Genomic DNA, 21,430 nt, shown 5'->3' with positions numbered 1-21,430 from the left:
GGAAATATTAATAAAGTGGGGTTATGTGATAAATAGCCATCAAATCATGATATTAAACTAAGGATGGCTTGCACAGGAAACGTGTGGAAAGGCGTCCGACGTATACGGACTGTGAAGACAGCTTTTCTATTCACAACTCTCGTCCCAGGAACCGTCCATCTCTCTTCCACTTTCCATCTCGGCCGTCCATTTCAGTCGTCGTGGAAGCCGATCCGAGATGCTCACGATTATTTACCCTCGCGACGGAATGAAATCCCATCACAGCTCTTTGTCTCCATTAGGAAAGAAGGAATAAGAAGGAAAAATCTCCATCAGCAATTGTAGCGAGTGGAAATCGAGAGCCCGAACGCCCCCTTCTTGCTTTGCTCGAGCGGGTGGAAACGACGATAATTAGGGTTTTCCGAAACCCTAGCTGGGAATCACCAAGATCCCTGGCTTGAAACGATCCATGGAAGAACCAGGAGGAGGAGGAGGAGGAGGAGAGGATTCATCGGCCGTCGCTGAGCCCTATCCCCCAAGTCCACCAGGCGACGATAACCCGCCGCCGTCGTCGCCGCAGCTGCCGGTGGCCGGCGAGCCCGGCTCTCCTCGATGCCACCAGGCGGAGTCTGGATCCTTGTCATCCTCGCCCCCTTCCGGCTCTGACCTAGCTGTCCCGAAACTTGTGGCCTTGGAGGCTGTCGGCAATGCCGCCCCCGCTGGTGATGGTGATGCTGTCGGCGGGGAGGCAGCAAGGGAGAGTTTGGAGGAAGCCGATGACGCGCAAATTACGCAGTGCGAGCAGGCGGTCGATCACCGCGAGGCAGAGGTTTCGATGCCTCGGGGTTCCCTTGCAGCGTCCCCTTCCCTTTCTGATGGCGGTTTTGAGAAAGTTAAGGCTTTTGAGCCTGACGCAAGCGACATCGCTGCTGGTGATGATGACCTCTTGAAAGAGCCACTGCGGATGGATCTGGAAGAGGTTGAAAAGACGCCAATTCCCCAGTCGCAGCGAGAGGACGGTGTGCAGGAACAAGTATCGATGCCTCAAGGCTTGCCTGATGTGGCCTCCTCTGCTTTTGATGGTAGTCTTCTGAAACCTGCTGCCTCTGAGATTCTTACCACCGCCACCGTTGCATGTGAGGAAGATTCTGTGAAAGAGGCAATGTCAAAGATGGATGTCGACAGCGTGCCAATTCCCCAGTGGCATCAAAGGAAGGACTTTGTTCAGGAACAAGTGCTGATGCCTCGAGACTTGCCTGCTGTACCACCCTCTGGTTCTGATGGTGGTCTCCTGAAATTTGCTGCCTTTGAGACTGACGCCACTGATGCAAGTGAGGAAGATTCTGTGAAGGAGGCACTGTCAAAGATGGATGTTGATAGCGTGCCGATTCCCCAGTGGCATCGAGGGATTTTGATGCCTCAAGGCTTGCCTGTTGTGTCATCCTCTCGTTCTGACAGTGGTCTCCTGAAATTTGCTGCCTTTGAGTCTGACGCAACCACCTCCAGTGCTGGTGGAAAAGATTCTGTGAGAGAGGCAATGTCAAAGATGGATGTTGACAGTGTGCCAATTTCTCAATGCAATCAAGGGAAGGACTTTGTCCAGAAAGAGGTTTTGATGCCTCAAGGCTCGCCTGCTGTATCTCCCTCTGGTTCTGGTGGCTCTCTCCTGAAATTTGCTGCCTTTGAGAGTGATGCCACGGATACCAATGCAGGTGATGACGATGCTGTGGGAGAGGCAGCACCAAAGATGTATGTAGATAGTGCTCCAGTTCCCCAATGTCATCAAGGGAAGGATGGTGTTCAGGGAGAGGTTTTGATGCCTCAGGGCTCACCAGCTGTATCCTCCTCTGGTTTGAATGGTGGTCTCCTGAAATTTGGTGCCTTTGATATCGACACCTCTGCCAACAATGCAGATGATACTGCTACTGTGGAGGAGGAAGTGCCACAGATAGATGTTGATGGTCTGCCAAATGTCACATGCAAGCAGGCGGATGTGTGTGAGGAGGTGGATGTTTCAATGCCTAAGAGCCCCTCTGCTATGTTGCCCTTTGGCTCTGGTGGAGGACTTGAGAAAATAGCATCCTGTGAGCCTGTTGCTGTTGCTACCACATGTGATGATGATGCTGTGAAAGAGGTGGCATTGGCTTGTGCAGACACACTGGACAATGTGCCACTTCCCCTATATGAGCAGATGGTGAATGCTGAGATGGGAACTAAAATGCTTCGGGGCTCTCTTGATGAGTTTCCCTCTGTCTCTGATAGAGGAGATGAGAACATTGCCGCAATTGAGCCTGATGCAGCTTCCACGTCTTATGGTAAAACTGATGCCATGGATGATGAGGCAGCACAGATGGATGCAGAGACAGATGACACACTGGTCGTTGTGCGGGCAGGTGGAGGGCGGCGGAAAAGGGGGCGACCGACTAAGTCTCAGGTTGTGAGGACTCCCTTGAAGAGGAAAGAGGAAGAGGAAGTGTGCTTTATATGCTTTGATGGAGGTGATCTTGTGGTTTGTGATCGAAGGTTAGTATGCTTCATCTGGCTTTTCATTGTGCCTGGGCTTCTTTTGTATGAACTTCTCCTTTATTTTGTTTCTAGGGGTTGTCCGAAGGTATACCATCCTTCATGTGTCAATCGAGACGAGGCCTTTTTCCGTTCAAAGGGTCGGTGGACCTGTGGTATGTTCTTCACTGTTCCTTCTACTCTTTCTTCTGGCTTGTCTCCTCGAATTTTTGCTAATGTTTCGTAGCTAGGATATTTAAATTGGTCATGGAATTGGAATATGTCATGTTGTTCGTAACTGTCTGCAAACTTATGTATTCGTTGTTTGTTATAGAACTAAACTATTAAAAATCTGTAACAAATCATGGTTCCACAAATGAATAAACGATTGAATAGCTTTGATTGCATTATTATGATAAATATAAATTTAGCTGCAATTATGAAGAGGGCACATGCTGCATCCCTAACATTGTACACTCATTCTCATTAGAAGTACAAGATTAATAAAAGGGATACTTGGTGCATCCCTTACATTGCATAATCCACCTTTCTTGTATGTTACAGATTTGTTGTTAGGCTGTTTGGTGCATCTCATGTAGTATGCAATTTTAGAACTTATTAGGCAAACTTCTGCTGTAGTAGGTCGACAAATTATATTTGGTTTGAGTGAGAGCTAACCTCCTTAATTGTAGGGGGTATGACTTTTTATATCACCCTTCCTCGACCCTGATTGGCAGAACTGTCATGTATAGGACCATAGTGTTGGCTAAATTTTATATATTTATGCTGATTGAATTTGAATTGTTTAACTTATGTTATTGTACAGGGAGAGTATTTTCATTAAGATCTTCACCTCCTTATTGATTTTGTTTTCATGGTTGGTAAGTTTGATACATTACACACATGAACTCCATGTTTTTTGTTCTTACTTTTGGTATATTTAAGAACCATTGATTGTGATCAAGTGATCTTGTTTAGCAGCCCTCACTAGACAAAAGGTGTGATTGTTTCGTTTCTTCAATTGGCACATTATGAGAGAAAAGTATGAAAAAGGTCTCATGTTGATGATAGAGCTCAATGAAATTTAGATTTATGGGCAATAACAGAGGTGTATCAATCATGGTTATGAAATAACATGATATTAATAAACAGAGACATCAAATCTAATAAATAGTAGGACACAACATGACATGAAGATAACAATTAATACATGTATATTTTATATTATATTTTATAACGTATTATATAAACAATCTATTATCATCATATGTGAAGTTTTGTGGGAGCATATAATCCAATCATGTAAGTAGCATATATTTAATTTAAAACAGTATTTCAAACACAAATAAGTGACACAAGGAATAAGTCAATAGCCCAAAGTACATATGAAGCCTCAAATTGATGGCATGTATATTAGTACATTAACATAAACAAGTGTAGGTGGTATTAGAGCCCTAATTAGTTTTCAGCCACCCATCGTGTCTTGAGAATAGTATTTACAATAGCTTTCAGCTACCCATCACATCTTGAGAAATGTCCAGAAAGTGTTAGTGTTGGGCATCAACATAACACGAGTACAATGAGCATTTGAAGTCTCTGTGCTTCATAAATGAAGGTTAACAAATTTTGTTTTAGATTTTGTTCCAAAAAAATTGCCTGAACTTTTTTGGGTTTTAATAATAGAACATCTTGTATTTAGATGAGGCCACCTGTACACAAAATGGTATACTACTGTTGCAACAAGATGAAGCCAACTGAACCATACATCTTGTGTGAGCAAAAAAAGGCAATAAACTAATTTGTTTTGTTAGTAAGAGTGACAACTATGAAAAGACAACTAATTGGTTGAAAAGTTTGTGATTATGAATATTCCTCTTGGCTATTTAATGGCAGATTTAGATTCTCTTCTTATAATTCCGGAGGAGTTATTCACACTATTGTTTAATAAATTTCTCTTCTTATTAACCCACGTGATTGTTTAGCTAAAGCATTGTACTTGGTTCTAGTTGAGTTGAAATTCAAAGTTGTCAACATGGTAGTTTATGATTTTGATTGTTTGGTTGAATTCAAGGATTTAAATCTTGGTTTGGTACCATTTTGGTAATCGGTCAGACTGTTATGAGTCTGATGATACACTGGCCTGTATCGCTTGGTATTGCCCAAAAAAAAAAATTTTTAAATAGTAATGATGGGTACCGACCTATATAGCTTGGTACCATTTTTGGTTAGACCCGTAGGGATTGGTCCATACATACTGGGTATGTGATTCCTTGGTCGAGTTAACAGCTGGTTGTTAAGTTTGACAATTGCAACTATATCATGGAAGGAAATGTGTAGAAAAATATGAAGAACAGGTATTAAAGTGTTTTAGGATGGTTGCTAGTGTGTACTAGGCCTTGCTAGGAAGTGTTAGGCTTTTGCATCTTGGATTTCAACTGGATAAGAAAAATTGCAGATAGATAAATTGAATTGCCAGGTCCAGCAGGAGAGCATCATATATTCAAGTACTGTCACATTTTAGAATTGGCTTGTTCTCTCTCTTCTAACTGCCTTTCTTTTTTCTCCTTTTGAGCCAAAAACAAATTATTTTCGTGTTCAGCATCTTGTTCAAGAAGTTAGAAAGAACCATGGTTCTTCATTTCCTATTCAGTGTCCCTAACATATTTGTTTTTTTGCAATTAGGTTGGCATATATGTAGCAGCTGTGAAAGGTCTGCCCTCTATATGTGCTTTACTTGTACTCACTCTTTGTGTAGAGGGTGCATCAAAGAAGCTGGATTTTTTTGTGTTAGAGGAAACAAAGGTTTCTGCGAAACTTGCATGAGCACTGTGATGCTAATAGAGACAAATGCTCATGGGAATCAGGAAATGGTTTGTTTGATTTTCTAATTTTGTTTATTGTTCGCAATTAAATTATAACAAAAAATTGCAAGAAATTTGCTTGTGTGAAGATGTAAATGTTGCTGAATTATAATGGTTTATAATTTATATTGTTTCTCTGGATCTATGTATTAAATTTGGCCTTTCTATCTTCCTTCTAACTTTTAATTTTTAATCACATGATTCTAACATATTAATGAAAAAAGTATTTCTGTTGTATTTAATTGGTGCCATGTCTAGTCCACATATTAATTAGAAACTTTTTGTGTTCTTTTGATAGAACCCATCTCATGGATATGCATTCTCCTTATACATTTTAATGTCGTTGGCCACATTTTTTAAAATACCTGTTGGATTGGTATGTACTGCCTAGTATGAGTATCTATTGGTCCAATCAAGTACCGATAATGGACCAAGCAACTGAGTATACCATATAATTTTTATAATTTATTCATCTTATGAAGCAGTACAGGTTAAAATACTTCTCGGTATCTTGGTAACATACCAGTTTGATATGTTATCAAAATGGTTGTGTACATCGTAAAAGTCTTTTTTAGTTCTTTTTTTAGTCTGCTGACAAAAAGATAATGTCAATTAACAGAGTTCTGTGGTAAGCATATGAATTGCCTTTTCAATTTCATTCTGACATATTAGAGGAATCCGTGGTTCATTGTAATAGTTTCTTGATTGGAGAGCCGATAATGTTTCTTCATAATTTGATATGTCATGTCTTGTTGGCTCTTTTGACACTGGAATATATTAACCAAGTTTTCATTATGCATCATCTTCAACCATTTATGGTGGGATGATGCAGATGCAGTCTTCCTTTGGATTTGACAACATTGGTAGGGTTGATGTTGAGAAGAAACAGTACTATCAAAATAAATTGGATATGGCAAATCTTTGTAAAAGTAAAAATAAATGCATCTAAAGGCCACCCGCCATCAAAATTTTTCATTCTATTACATATAATTTTGTCCTGTCCCATGAGTGGGAGTTCATTAGCCTTGTAATTAAGTCAAACTAAGATTCATAGATGAATATATATGGATTAAGATGTCTCTGTCTTTCAGTTTTTTAAATATATTTTGGTTATATATTCCATCAAATAAAATATAGAAGGTATATTCTTGTGATATTTGTCATTAATGTTAACTAATGACCTAAATCATATTGGATTATAATCAATATAAATAAATTTTTGGATCAAGTATTTCAAGATGATAAAAAATAATATCTTACTTTATAATATAAAAGAGAAATGTGAAGCCAAAATGCCGTAAAAGAATCTTAAAAAGAATTTCACCATATTAAAAGACAGTTGACAAATTGGCCATGGCTATGACCAAATATCTGTTTTAGTGACCAATATGTATTTCAGAGAATATAGTGGTAAATATGCTATTTGAAAGTTTTACATGGCAAGTATGTAACAAATCATTCGCTCTTCTATTTGGAGCATTTCTAATTTTATAATATTCTACTTAAAGAGATGACCAAATCTTCCAAAAGTTGAATTATAAAGATTTAATTACTTTCTTGACATATTAAATACTAGAAATAAGACCTAAACATCAATTTTACTCTAATTTAATACAAATTAGAGACAAGTCTTAGATTGTTGCACTGTGGAACCATCAACCATGACTCCGAAAAAAGCAACCTTGGACTTGATTTGAATATAAGCTGAAACCTCTGGCTTCATTCAGTTTAGTTTTATGCGGGGCACTTATGCATCTGTTTTTATGTGCCATCATGATGTTTATTTCCATGTTGCTATAGTGTTTTCAGAAATGATAAAAGCCCAGTATGTTTTTTGGGAATACCAAAGTGGTTCTGTCTTCAAATAATTAACACAATGTTTCTCCCTTTGATTTAGTTTGTGGTTACTATGTAATATTCTATCCACGTCATCTCCACTATTGTAATATTGTGATATTTTTTGTATATGCAGGTCGGAGTAGATTTTGATGATAAAAGTAGTTTTGAATATTTGTTCAAGGACTACTGGTTAGATCTGAAAGCAAAATTGTCATTGTCATTAGAAGAGTTGACAAGGGCCAAAAACCCAATGAAGAGATCTGATGTGGCCATTGGCAACGAGGAATCTTCTGATGATTTGCATCATGTTAAAGAAGAACAAATAGCAAGTTCAGACAGCTCCTCGGAGCACAAAGAAGAAAGCATTTCTTCTAGGAGGAAGGTAAGAAAAAAATCTAGAAACACCATCAATGAGGAAGTCTTGGTAAAAGAAGTAGAAACTCCCAGGCAATCTGTCTGCAGGGATATCAGTTGGGCATCAGATGAACTTTTAGAGTTTGTGGCACATATGAAAAATGGTGATAGATCTGTCCTATCCCAGTTTGATGTTCAAGGTCTTTTACTTGATTACATAAAAAGAAATAACCTTCGTGATCCTCGTAAAAAAAGTCAGATTATTTGTGATTCAAGGCTTAAAAACCTTTTTGGAAAGCCATGCGTGGGGCATTTTGAAATGCTAAAACTTCTTGAATCACATTTTCTTATAAAAGAAGTTTCACCACTGGATACTGAGGACAAGCAAGGAGGGGTAGTAGATCCTGATCCAGATCCAGATCCAGATCCAGATCAAACAGATACTAAAGGAAATAGTGATGCATCCATGAAGCTAGCTCCTGATAAGAGACGAAAAACACGGAAAAAAGTGGAGAAGGAATTATTGACAAATCTTGATGATTATGCAGCAATAGATACTCATAACATTAGCTTAATGTATCTGCGTCGCAACTTAATGGAGGAATTGCTTGATGATATTTCATTTGATGAGATAGTTATTGGCTCATTTGTAAGAATAAGAATTTCTGGTGTTGGTCAACGGCAAGATATGTATCGTTTAGTCCAAGTTGTTGGTAAGCTTTACTTGCTATTTAAACATCTCATATTTTATGGTGTTTGCACTAGTAATATTTGTGTGCTGCCTTCATTTTCTATACAGGTACAGGCAAAGCAGCAGAAAGTTACAAAAGCGGTAAGAAGACTACTGATGTGACTCTTGAGACTATAAATTTAAACAAGAAGGAGGTTATTACCATTGATTCAATCTCAAATCAGGAGTTCACGGAGGTGAACCTTTTTGTTTTTAACTGACATTTTCTTCCTGCTCGTTTGCTGTTATGGTTTTAATTTTTTTAATTAAGGATCTTCATTTTCTCTTCTTTTCATACCTTTGTAAAACATGTGTGAGTTTTCATATGTTTTCTCTTGCTATAGACCTTTTGAATAAAAAATTACTAAATTCTCTTATGTGCACATCCACAAACATGCAAGCTGGTGCTCAACTGCTTATCTTATTTCAGTTTATATTTGAATGCACATATTTAACATAAGGAATAAATGGACTCTTGCCTATTTTGATCTTCCATAATAGTTTACATTCTACTGACAGATATGTACTAAGATTACTCATTATCTTGAGGTTATTACCATGATCTCATCTCATATCAGGAGCTCACCTTTTTTTTTATTAGAGCTTACATGTTTTTTCCCACTTGTGTTGTTTTGGCCTCATAGTCTTTTGCATAAGAGGTTTTCTCTTTTGCTTTTCTTTCCATAACATAAAAGATGTGTTGCCTTTATACCTTGTTCATCTCCATGGTTATTTTCTTACTTTAGACCTTTTGATTAAATATTTACTAAATTCTCTTGTGTGCACATCTGCCTACCAATCTTATTTTTCACTATATAGATTATCACAAACTTTATCTTATGAATTATAGTTATTGGACATCTGAATGCTGATCATACCAAGTGATCTGGCAGGCATCGTTTGAACATGCAGGTCCAAAGGAGCCTTGATGCAGCAGAGGGCAGATTTGTAGAAATCCATTATAAAGTTATGGACAGCAAGTAAACTGTTTCATGGTTCTTCCAGCATGTTTGGTTGCAGATAAACAATATCTAAAGTTGATTTAGATATATTGTTGGAGCAAGATACCTCTGATGTAGACTAGATCTAGTTCCAACAAAAAATAGTCTGTTGTTGTAGAGGAAATAGTGCTGTCTTTGGTGATGATTGATCTGCAAGTGTTGAAATTTTTTAGCCTCAGGAACTTTGATTAGAAAAGGTTGCAATAGTAGGTAGTAACAGAGGAAGAAAGAGAAAGGGAGCAGAAAGAGTAGGAAATGGTGAGGAGAAAAGGGATCGGGACAAGGAATACTAATGGAGTGGCAAAAGAAAAACTCATATCTTTCATAACTCAATGCAACACAATTGATTGATTCATCTATTATTTCTTATATGGGCCTAAAGAGTCCTATGATTTGGACTCTTAAAAAAAAGATAAAATCAGTCAGATCCTGTATCATCTTAGCACTATACCTTATACATATCTAAATTGTTAAGACACCTAGAATAGATGACTATTAACCAAAATGAAAGTAATTTGGAGGAAAATAATCTAGAACCGAAAAAACTGAAATTAACTAAATTTGACAAATGAGAGACTTAAATTGCAAGCAAATTAAACCTAAAAACTGAAGGCTTGAAGTGATCATAACTTAGACTACTAGGATACTAATCTAAACCTTTAGGTTGCATCAGATGCTTTTGTTGCACCAAGTCTGTGCATGAGATGCTTGTCCACCATCTTGATCAGCAGTTTAAGCTTCATAATCCTACGATGAAAATCTATGCACAACCTTGAACTACTTGATTAAGCCATGAATTGCTGGGTATGCGATGCTCTCTGACTTTGATAGGCCAAGGAGTTGAAATTTGCAATCCTCAATTAGGAACAGGTCAACATATGCGTATGTAGGTTTTACATGCATGGCTTGATCAATCTGTGATTGTGCCATATTGATGCTTCTATTTTGTTGCAAGCTTTTGCTACCAGTTGATCAATTGTCTTGAACAATGATAATTAAGCTTTTTGGTGTTGCAGCACCTAATGCTTGATGATGGCTCCTCTTCATTTTGTAAATATCTTGGTTTGCCATCTTCTTATTCAGGCTCCTTGGTTTTCCAGTTGAAGACAAGTGGCTTCCCAAGAGCATGATTAAAGAAAATAGACATTATCACTGGACAACTGGAAAGAAAAGCCAAGTGATGCAAGGAGCTTGGATGCCAGAAATGAGTGGTATTGATTGGAGATTACTTGGAAATTTTGTGACAATAAAGGATAACAGCTGAAAATCAGACAATTTAGTGGTTAGAAGTTAGAAATGACATGATTAGTTAGGAACTAAACCGACAACTTCAAATGTTCTGGTACTCAGTTGAGACCATTATGGGATCAATTAATTTTGTCCAATCTTGATGATTATAAAATAATTCAGGGAGACTGGTATCAAACTGCTGCGATCTTGATTTTATTTTGATTGGGATCAGCCAATCTAATGAGACATATACCTTATGCAAGCTAGACCTGCCCTTTGGCCTAGCCCAATTAAAGCATCCTTCCTAGACTTAGACCCTTGGTCCATGTTAAAGATTGTTGTACCAATAAAATGGGGTGCAGAGTTCCTTTTTTGTGAGGTGATAGGAGTTGCCAGCTTTTGTCACATATTAGAAAGGAGTTAGCACTCCTAAAGTTGCACAAGTACAGGGTCTATAGGCAAAATACGAAGGGGGGTATTTGGTCAGGGCTTAATTGAAGTGGCAAAATTTAATTACAAAGGTAACTTGGTCCTATTTAATAGTTTGTTGTGGTCGGAGTGTAGGGCCTTGTGAGCCTTCATAAGATGTCAAAAACATCTGTTATATTTTCTAAAATATTCAGTAATAAACTAACTTTTAGCTCTTAGTTTGGTGTCTTGAGGACTTTGCCTCTCTCAAAGACAGAAGCCCCTAGTTATGCATGCTTTTACCCCAACATTTGATATTGAACTGGTGTTTAGGCAGTCCTGCAGAAATCTAGACTGACTATCATGGGTGATCAAATTCTACAGATGCAAACTACTTGAAAAAGACTCTTGAATGATGTTGGGATTTTGGCTACTTGTGGAGATGATTACAAACTTCAAGGTTCTTCAAGGTTATCTGTCAACTGGTCAAGTGGGTATATTAATTAAATTAGTAGAATTTTTTTTCCTCAGATTAGTGCCCTTAGAGATCCTCTCCATTATATTTTTGGTGTTGGGATGCATGTGTATATTTTGTTTGGGGGTGGGGAGGGGTGAGGACCACCAACAGTTTTTGACTTTAAACAATGGAGGACATAGCATTACATAACAGGATAAGCCAATCTGACAGGTTTCTAGAGACATGATTGAGAGTTGAGGCTAACTAAATGAAGTATTAGATGATTTTTCTGTGAGGCAAGATCGGACTTGCTCTTTCGTTGTAATTCTCTTTAGTTTATATGACAAAGTTACTTCCAGTAGCTCCTCTGCATAAATCTTTAAAGCTTTAAATGGTTGTATTTGTCTATTTTATGCTGCTATAGAGTTGAAAATTATTTTATATTTTAGTCTGTTTGGCTGACAAGTTGTTTGGTCAATACACTTGACAAGATCGTGTTCTTCATGTAGGAGGAATGCAAACGGTTGAGACAAAGTATTAAATGTGGATTTATTGGTCGACTAACAGTGGTATGCCTCTGTCTGCTTATCTTTATTTACTTTATCTTGATCTATATGTCAAACAGAATATCTGAAAAGGTTTTTGTTATTATTTATAGGGTGATGTTCAGGAGAAGGCTAGATCTCTCCAACCTGTTAGAGTAAATGATGTCAGTATCTTTCTGCTAAATACTTTTATTTTGATAGAGAAGGTATAAATAGCCTTTATTCCTGGTATAATATTAATATGTTTTTCTTTGACAGTGGCTAGAAAGTGAGAAGTTAAGACTTGGTCATCTTCGTGATCGTGCGAGTGAAAAAGGTCGTAGAAAAGAATATCCTTTAGTTACACACTCTTTCTATCAATACTGATTCTATTAAGTCCTGCTGCTTATCATAACGTTTAGTGTTTTTTGAAACAATTAAATTATTAAAGTTCTTTTCACTTAGCTAATTTTTAGTAAGTTCCTTGTTTTTGTGAGTGCCTTGAGAGGCTCCACGAGTTGATTATCATTTTGTGGTGGTGTTTATAAACAATCTCTTGTGCTTCAGCAATTGTGCAAGGATGCTTGTGTGTTTGACTTGTAGGGAAGTGTGACTGTCGTCTTGTGCATTTGGTTGTGTACTTGTGTTCCTGTTTGCACAAACATGCTTGCAATATCTGCCCTGTCTTTTTGGGTTTACATAAAGAAATCCCAGAATTCTCTCATTTTTAACTTATGGTATTTATCAGCAGCTGCCATTCTTGTGCCTAGAGGACCATACTATTTGCTCATATTATATGAATGTTTGACTGGGAACATTTTTGTGGATTGAACAGTCTCAAGATTTTTCAACTGCCCAGTCTCTGCAAAATATGTTGAATGTCTTGATTATCATAAGTTGTCTAGGTGAAACGAAGAAGCATAGTTGGTTTTATTATAATGGATGGTATTTTTTACTTTCTTCATGGGCAACAATTCTATTATGTGGCTTTTCAAAGTTTTATATGAATCACACATTGTTGTTGTTTCTAGCACATAAGAGTTATCATGTTGTTCTGTGGTTGTGCAACTTATATATTGCAAGTGATGTCTAAGATTCTTCTTCCTGTTCTTCTCTAATCAATATACAAAGACATTTAAAAAATATAAAAAAACCAGCGTTATTATGTGCAAGATGATGGTTGATTGAATAGTTTACTTCTGGTTTCTGTTACCTGGGTAAAACATGCTATGCCATGGCAGGTTGGACATGAAAGTTTAATCAAACATATCATTGTAGTTAACTGTTCTACTTGTATTCTGTATATCATTGGAGTATTAGCAACTTTAACATGAAAACTCCTTCCTTTAGCTTAGCATGTAATTTTCCCTTGCTACAGTGTAGTCCTCAAGTCTTGGAATTTTGGAGGAGGTTTTTGCTCCCATTTCATAATTTTGAATTGCGGTTAACAAGTTAGATCTTTATAATTGTTGACTAGGGTTTTTCTTTCCGGAAATCCATATTCTTTTTTACCTTAATACCTCCCCACCAACTCTAGAGTGTTGAGGCTGGATGAACCTTTGGTCATAAGTCTTTCAAAGAACATTTTGAATATCAAGTTTCACTCTAAGCTTGATTGATTTTCGTATTGCTTAAGATATGTAAAATTCTTAGCAGAGTATTTAGTACTTGGTAAAGATGCAACACTTTCTATTGCTATCTGAGCTCTTAGCCATTTTCATGTTACATTAGTTGTCCTGGGTGTAATATTTTTATCTGTGTTGTCTGCTTCTGAATAAGCTTGACATGCTTGCAAATTTTTTCTTATTCGATGCTGTGTTGTGCTGATTATAGTCAGATCATCTAAACTGATTGCTTGCACTAATGATCTGAGCCAATAAATGTTTCTATAGCCTTAACTTTGTCTAACGCTTAGAGAGTGTATAGAGAAGCTGCAGCTATTGAACACACCTGAAGAGTGTAATCGTAGGCTAAATGAGGTCCCTGAAATACATACTGACCCACATATGGATCCCGACTATGAGTCTGCCGAAGAAGAAGAAGAGTCAGATTTGAGAAAGCAAGGTATAAGGCAACTTGGAAGTTCATATCACTTAGCCTTATGCTCAGATTATTTAGTTTGTTGATGCTTGATCTAATTTACAATTGAAATTGCTGAACATGCAGATTACTATGACAGGTCAAGAGGATCTTCCTTCCTTAGGAATGGAAGGGAGGTAAAGTCTCCTGGAAAAGGAAGTTCTACTTTAAGTGATAACCGGAGTAGTTCACGGAAAAATTCAAATACCTGGGACTCGAACCGAAGTGCACTGGTAGATGGTGCTTCTATTGCAGATTCCTCTGCTGGCAGAGATGTCAATACAACTGAGTTTTCCTTGAATCAGGCTAATGATGTACGCCAGGCAAATAGTTCTGAGGCTTCAAAAAGTCATGTAACTGCAAGTGTTTCAGATGCTAGTCTCTATCATGAGAAACAGCATATGATTAGATCTGAACAGTCAGCTGATGGTCAACAAGAAAATCAAATAGCACCTTTACCTGGTGATCTTGCAGCAGTAGCAAATGAATCTGATAAGATTTGGCACTACCAAGATCCTTCTGGGAAGATCCAAGGGCCATTTTCAATGACTCAGTTACGTAAATGGAGTAATACTGGATATTTCCCTCCTAATTTGAGGATTTGGAGAGCTTCTGAGAAGCAAGAAGACTCCATATTACTCTCTGATGCACTGGTTGGTAAATTTCAGAAAGACTTGCCGGAGTGGGAACCTCCTCACAACAGCACTTCCCAGTCAGTGATTGTTTCACCTACTGGATTTAGTGCCGGACCTAACTTGGTTGGTGTTCAGAGAGGAAGTGATGTTTCTGCATTGTCTAATATCAAGCAAAATGCACAAAAATTGAGCATTAGTCAGAATGAGAAATGGGCTACTCGGCAGGCTTCCTGGGCATCCCCCAAGATGGAAGTCTCTTCAAGAGGCAGGGTATCACCAAAGGAAGCCAATGGCAAGTCTGGGCAAGCACAAGAACAAAATAGTCCACGGCCACTGTCACCACTTAATGGCAATCAGCCTCCAGCACTGTCTTATCAGGTTATAGGCAGTCAAGTAAACACTGCCAGTAGGTCAGACTCATATTATGAGAATCCTCATCCTAATTGGAGTTCTACAAGCCAACAATTACCTAGCAGCAATTCTGAAGTTGAACCAGTAAATGACTCATATCATAGGAGAAACGGTTCAACTAATGTTCCTCCTACTCCACAACCAAGCAAGAAGAGCTTGATCGCTGAAGGTTCTTTAAATAAGCATTTACCATCTAGTGCTTCTGTCCAAGCCATTGCTTCAGCCTGGGTTAACACAGGGGGCAGGGAGGAACCGCAGTCGTCCTTCACAACTAATGAACCCAGTAGAGGTATATCAAATTCATTGAGGGAATTGGGTTCATTTTCTTCACAAAGTGTCCCTGAGCAAACTGTTACTTCAGGTGGTGGACAATCTCTTGCTGCATCGCTATCTGCACCAGACACTGTATTCTTGGGGCAAGCCACAAATTTGAGCCACCATCCGGACGAAGTAGATGCTGCTGGAAGTTTTCAGAAAAAGAATTCTGAACTCGAACTGTCTTTTCTCTTGCAAAGCCAACATGATCATGGCAAGGAATCACTGAGAACACGTGGTAGATCTGCTGATGAAACTCGAAAAAAATCTGAGAGGCTTAGTATTAAATTGGACACCAGTGTTTCATCTGAAGATCCTAAGGAAAAATTCCATGCGACTGAAGTGGGAAATATAACACCAGCAGCCAGTTCCAATATTTACAAGGCTGATTCAGAGAGGAATCCAGTTCCTCTGACTGGATTTTTGGACAACCAGATACATCAAGCTTTAACGACTTCATATCCTGGATCTGATTTAATGTCAGAGAAGGTCTCATCTCGAGCGCCTAATCTGAGTGCTCATCCTAGTGATGCAGCTTCTAACTTATTTGTTCAATCTGATGCTTTGGAGTCTAGCTCAGCTCAGAGATCACAAACATCTGCAAATGCAAATGCTGTGCCTGTACAACCAAACCAGTTGGGTTTTGATACTGGATCTAATGTTCAAAACACTAGTTTTCCAGTGGCTTCACAAAATCCAAGCCCAAACTCAGGACCTCTACAAGGAACTGGAAATATGAGTTGGACCCCAATGCCACAAGGAAACATAAATGTTGGCTGGGGAATGGTAGCACAAGGTAATATGAACATGCCATGGGGACAACCAGCTCAAGCAATTGCAGGTCTGAACATGGGTTTGGGAGCTCAGAATCAGGTAAATACAATGATGAACCCAGGTTGGGTAGCACCAGCACAGGGAAACACAAATATGAATGTAGCTTGGGTTACTCCAGTGGCAGGGAACACAAACCAAACTTCTGGATGGGGTGGTCATATGCAGGGAAATTTAACAATAAATCCTGTTTGGGCAATGCTTTTACAAGGACAACCAAATCCTAATCCTGGCTGGGCAGCACCACCATACCCAAATGCAAACCAGAATTTGGAAGCACCAATGCAGGGAACCGTGAATATGAATTCTGCTTGGGGATCAGGACAAGGAAATATGAACCCGTCCTGGGTTCCGTCAGCTGGAAATCCTCAGAGCTCGAGTATTCAACCAATGCCATCACATGGTGGAGACAGGAATTCAGGTCAGGGTGACAATTTACAAGGCAACGACTCTGGGCATACAAATCAGAGGCCTTTGTGGAACAGGACGCAGGCTGGTGGAGGATCATCTCTGCCTCCAAGAGGGCAGACAGGCATATGCAGGTTCCACGAGATGGGGCACTGCAAGAAGGGAGCATCATGTAACTATTTCCATTCATGATGAAGAAAGAGCATAAAGGACAGCTGATTTTGTTTTATTTTGTTCAGTTTCTTTTCCATCTGTTTGTAGTGGTGGAAACCATGCATACTTGTAAGCTGTATTTTGTGATGCCATGTAGAAACTTGGATGGAGTTGGAAGATCATCTGAAGCCATCCATTACTGCCTTCTGTTTGACCATTTCCTTTTTGTGATTCCCTTTAACATTTGCTTGTTGATCAAAGACCGATCGACCTAAGAGCCCTATAGGATTGAAGAATTGAATTGGAAACCTACCACTTTCAGGGTTCACTCCAAAATGTGTATGGTAGGTGGAAGATCCAGCTTGTCTGAAGCAGCTTTTTGTGTCCTTGGATGGACCATTACAACATTTGATATGGATTGTTAATTGATCGGTTTGCAAATATATTTGTCCTCCATAATGTGCATCATTTGCCATTACAACATTTGGTTTGGCTCCATCTATTTGTCACATCAATCATATAGAGTTTGCAAGATCTACATCAATCATAATCCAATTGTTTAGGAATTCTTGTTCATGATTTCCAGCCACACACCAGTCGACAATCCTACTTGTAATGAACAATTCTCATGTTATCCTTAGGCCTTACTGTGGTTTCGGAATCGATAGTTGTGATTCATTACGAATTAGATCCAATTACGGTTTCGGAATCAATGGTTTCAAAATTAACAGCTTTAATTCATCGAAAAATAAAATCAAAAAATAAGATCAATTCTATATGATTTCAGTTCCATTCGGTTTCAGACGTGGAACCGAATAGACCCACGTTTCGTAAAACGACTTAAGACACCGGACACGTGGCACCACGAGACGATGCGCACGAGGTGAATTGTTCACGGAGCAGTGCCAGCACGGCAACGTCTCCCGTGGATCAAGTTTGACCGTCGCATTGTTCGATCCCCCTTCTCCGCCATTCCTTCTTTCCCAAAAGATGTTGACCAAAGAATCTACGCGGCGAACTCTGCAATCCGAACCATTCCCATAATTAACCCATCACAACTCTCTGCATCTATCAATAGAAATTAGAGTCGAAGGTAAAGCGAGGGTGGATTGTCGGAAGGCATACGATCCCTTCTTCCTCATCTCTCCTTCCCTAGCGAACTCCACCTTCCTTCCCAACAATTCAAGCGCGTTTCCTTTCGAGAGAAAAAAATTCGTTTTTTTTCTTGATTTTGGTTCTTCCCTTGGAATCGGGAATTGGTTCCGATGTCCGGTACTGCAGCTATTGCTTGCAGGAGAGCAGGGGCGGCGCTTCGATTGTCTAGGAGATCAGGGTGGTCGACGTCCACGGGCGGTGGCGCCCCTTTCGGTTGCTCGGCTCGGTCCATTTCTTCTTCGCAGCTCGGGAAGACCAATGGAAAGAGGGCTTTCCTCGTCGACACCTTGGCGTTGGTAAGATGAGACCGGTCGATTTGACGTGTCTGCATTTTGGATGATCTCAAGGTGTTCTTGGTTCTGGTAGGTCAGAGGGTTGGAGGCGCAAGGCATCCCCTCAAAGCATGCGGAGGCCATCACGTCCTCCATCACGGAGGTTTTGAATCATAGCCTGGAGAGCGTGGCCCAATCCTTTGTCTCCAAGGCGGAGATGCAGAAGGTTTGGATTTGGATCTCCCTGTCTGTTTGTCGATGCAGTAGTGGTGTTCTTGTTAACGTTGATCGTAACAATCTGTGTAGAGCGAGTTGATTCAAGACGCGAATCTCTCCAAGTTCAAGTCGGAAATACAAAGCTCCCAAGTATGGCATTCTTATCCTAATTTTGCTTTCTAAATAATCCTTTGGTTGTTCTTGAAAAAGGTTGTTTCTTCCCTCGTACAAGTGAATATGGTTTTAGGGATTTCATCTGGTTGACATTTTCTCTCTTTCGATTACTGGAGAAAAACTGCTACCTTTAGCAACATGCATGGATTGGATAGAATTCTGCATTGGCTAATAGACAGATGAGTTTGAGCTGATCATCTTTAACTTCGTCTGCCATATATTTATTTTTGTTTTGTGATTGAAAGTTGGGTGTCAGGCTGGTTTTTTTTGTGGTAAATATATTTTAATGGGAGCAGGAAAGGGTATCTAAATTTTCAGTCCTTAGTTGAAGTTGAATTCAAGGATAAAGCTAGGTCTATTTTAATAATTTCATGAAATTAGTTAACTCTTTTTATTATCCTTTGGATTTTAGTAACTAAGATGAGGGAGACGGAAAAAGGATTTAACACGGTCAAATCCGAAGTTAAGATGATCCTAGGCATATCACCTGTAAGAAGAACACTTTGCTCCGTCAGTGGCTTATGTCTAGCTTAGGGAGAATTGCAACAAAGTAAATTATAGTCATCAAAATTTAGAGTTTGGAGAAGGGTGTGAGGATTGCTAGTTAGAAGATAGCGTTTAGATACTTCCCCTTTGTTTTATATATAAGAGATGTTGGTGACAGGAAGATCACAAAATAAATATAATGAGACCCTTTAAGGCAAAAGGGTATCTATTATTTAGATTTGCATGTTGCTGCTTTAAGTTCTTTTAATATCTTTGCAGCTTTTGCTCCTGAGTATGCAGTTGATACTCAAAATGAAATATTAATTATCAAATGACCCAGTAACACATTTTTGTGTGTTACAATCTGCTGCAACTCCTAAATTATCATACACTTCAATGTTGATCGTGACTTTTTCAAGAACTTGATCTTTCCTAGTAGATTTTGAACTTTTTTTTTTCTTTTGGCATATACTACAGTATTTTGACTTTTGCAAGCTAGCTTAACTATGTTTTGATTAGTTATGACACCATAATATCTCCCTTTTCATGTCTCTTTCTGTGCAAATTGCTTGATACTTTACATGCACACAACTTGTTTAGGCAAACTGAAAACGTTTACTCTGGGTGCAGTCTTCTCGTCCTTGATTAATACCCGAGCATATTATTATGTGAATAATAGATGACCCATGCTTATGCAATATTCTTTGAAGTCAGTTTTCTGAAGTTCATATCAATCTGGATACAGGAGCATCATTTCTCTTCATTGCAACGCGAAACTGAAAAGCTTCATGCTGACATCGAAAAAATGCACAGTGAGCTCAGGTTTGACCCGCATTTGTCTCATGTCCCTTTTAATTTTTTTTTGATAAGTTGTCCCTTTTAATTTTGAAATAACAATTAATCTTGCAACTACTGACAAGGCTAAGCTTCACTGTTCTGCGGCAGGTATGAGATTGACAAAGTCACTGCAGGCCAACGCTTGGATCTAAACCTTGAAAGGGGGTAAGTTGCAAAATTCCAGGAGCTATTCTGTTATTGTTTTTTGTTTTGCATGTTGATTAATGAATTCATACATTGAATATACTTCGGTTGGTACAGACTTTGTTCAACGTTGTTTTTATTTGATGGAAATATGTTTTCTATTCGTTTGTTTTTTGGTGTGAACCAATCTGATTAATATGTAGTCAGCTTTCAGGAACTTGTCTTTGGAAATAACAGTCAATTTATCTTGAACTTAAAAGAGATCCACTTCTTCAATTCACATTGATCTACTTGTGCTTCTCTTCAACGTAGGCGCATCCGTGATGAACAAGCGAAGCAGAATGCTGAAACGACTCTCATCACTACCAAGCTTGACCGGGTATGACATAGAAAGTTACGTCGATGACAGTGTAATTAATAAGACTAACGATAGGTTATGGGTCTTTTTCTACAGGAAATTCATGCATTGAGGGCCCAGTTGGAGGCAGCGAAATATGAGGTGATAAAATACTGCATCGGAACTGTTGTTTCCATATCTGCTGTTGGCCTTGCCGTTCTCCGCATTTTGATGTAAAGGCATTTCTTTTTTTCATCTGGCAAATGAGACCGGAAGAAAATTGTTTTTTCTATCAAATAGTTGTAAAATTTGGTAGAAAAAAAGGTTGTTAGTGTTCTTACAAATGGGGGATGAAAAATCAAACATATTGGATTGCTTCATCTGTAATTCTTATTCACAAAGAAATATTTAATTCATTTGTCTGTAGTTTATTTGATGTCACTCAAATACATACTCTTTTCAATATACAGTAGTGGGAAAAATTGCATCTTTTAAATGTGCGTTTGAGTGTGAGCTCCAATTTCTTATGTATGTAAATAATTAATTTATTGGTGATGTAGGTTAAGAGTTTAAATCCTCATCTAACAAATCTATCAAATCTCAGGTGGATCACTTAAGAATATGAAATCTCATGCAATAAATGATTGTATCTATTTTATTAGATGATTTAAATAATATGTATATATGTATATATATATATATATATATACATATATATATATATATATGTATATATATATATATGTATATATATATGTATATATATATATGTATGTATATATATATATATATGTATGTATATATATATATATGTATGTATATATATATATATGTATGTATATATATATATATGTATGTATATATATATATGTATGTATATATATATATGTATGTATATATATATATATGTATGTATATATGTATATGTATATATGTATATATATATGTATATATGTATATATATATATGTATATATGTATATATATACATATATACATATATATATACATATATATATATATATATGTATGTATATATGTAAAAGATTGACTATAAGCATAAAAATCATATTTATACTATTATGTAAAAGAT

General features: G+C 38.0%; 2 protein-coding genes across 2 annotated transcripts; both read left to right on the top strand.

Moving 5' to 3' along the window:
- Positions 1-273: 273 nt before the first annotated feature.
- Positions 274-16,934, top strand: LOC135642492 (zinc finger CCCH domain-containing protein 19-like). Its single transcript, XM_065158694.1, has 10 exons — positions 274-2,502; positions 2,578-2,657; positions 5,164-5,351; positions 7,315-8,248; positions 8,335-8,462; positions 11,871-11,930; positions 12,020-12,070; positions 12,165-12,235; positions 13,795-13,949; positions 14,052-16,934. The coding sequence occupies exons 1-10, from the start codon at positions 449-451 to the stop codon at positions 16,754-16,756; spliced, it is 6,426 nt and encodes a 2,141-aa protein (XP_065014766.1). The 5' UTR covers positions 274-448; the 3' UTR covers positions 16,757-16,934.
- Positions 16,935-17,686: 752 nt separating this feature from the next.
- LOC135642487 (protein FMP32, mitochondrial-like) lies at positions 17,687-20,835 on the top strand. Its single transcript, XM_065158684.1, has 7 exons — positions 17,687-18,168; positions 18,239-18,370; positions 18,451-18,510; positions 19,766-19,842; positions 19,966-20,022; positions 20,314-20,380; positions 20,456-20,835. The coding sequence occupies exons 1-7, from the start codon at positions 17,983-17,985 to the stop codon at positions 20,573-20,575; spliced, it is 699 nt and encodes a 232-aa protein (XP_065014756.1). The 5' UTR covers positions 17,687-17,982; the 3' UTR covers positions 20,576-20,835.
- The last annotated feature ends 595 nt before the right edge of the window (positions 20,836-21,430 follow it).

Source organism: Musa acuminata, chromosome BXJ1-4, assembly GCF_036884655.1.
Source record: "Musa acuminata AAA Group cultivar baxijiao chromosome BXJ1-4, Cavendish_Baxijiao_AAA, whole genome shotgun sequence".
In the NCBI taxonomy this organism is placed as follows: domain Eukaryota; kingdom Viridiplantae; phylum Streptophyta; class Magnoliopsida; order Zingiberales; family Musaceae; genus Musa; species Musa acuminata.
Note: the sequence above shows the minus strand (reverse complement) of the source record. Positions and strands in the feature narration are given on the sequence as shown.

Bases quoted from the DNA above. Each gene is read 5' to 3' on its own strand.
- LOC135642487 (XM_065158684.1), top strand. From the start codon at position 17,983: ATGTCCGGTACTGCAGCTATTGCTTGCAGGAGAGCAGGGGCGGCGCTT. The intron at 20,023-20,313 runs GTAAGTTGCAAA...TCTTCAACGTAG, and splicing joins GATCTAAACCTTGAAAGGGG to GCGCATCCGTGATGAACAAG. The intron at 20,381-20,455 runs GTATGACATAGA...CTTTTTCTACAG, and splicing joins TCACTACCAAGCTTGACCGG to GAAATTCATGCATTGAGGGC.
- LOC135642492 (XM_065158694.1), top strand. From the start codon at position 449: ATGGAAGAACCAGGAGGAGGAGGAGGAGGAGGAGAGGATTCATCGGCC. The intron at 5,352-7,314 runs GTTTGTTTGATT...TTGTATATGCAG, and splicing joins CTCATGGGAATCAGGAAATG to GTCGGAGTAGATTTTGATGA. The intron at 11,931-12,019 runs GTATGCCTCTGT...TATTATTTATAG, and splicing joins TTATTGGTCGACTAACAGTG to GGTGATGTTCAGGAGAAGGC.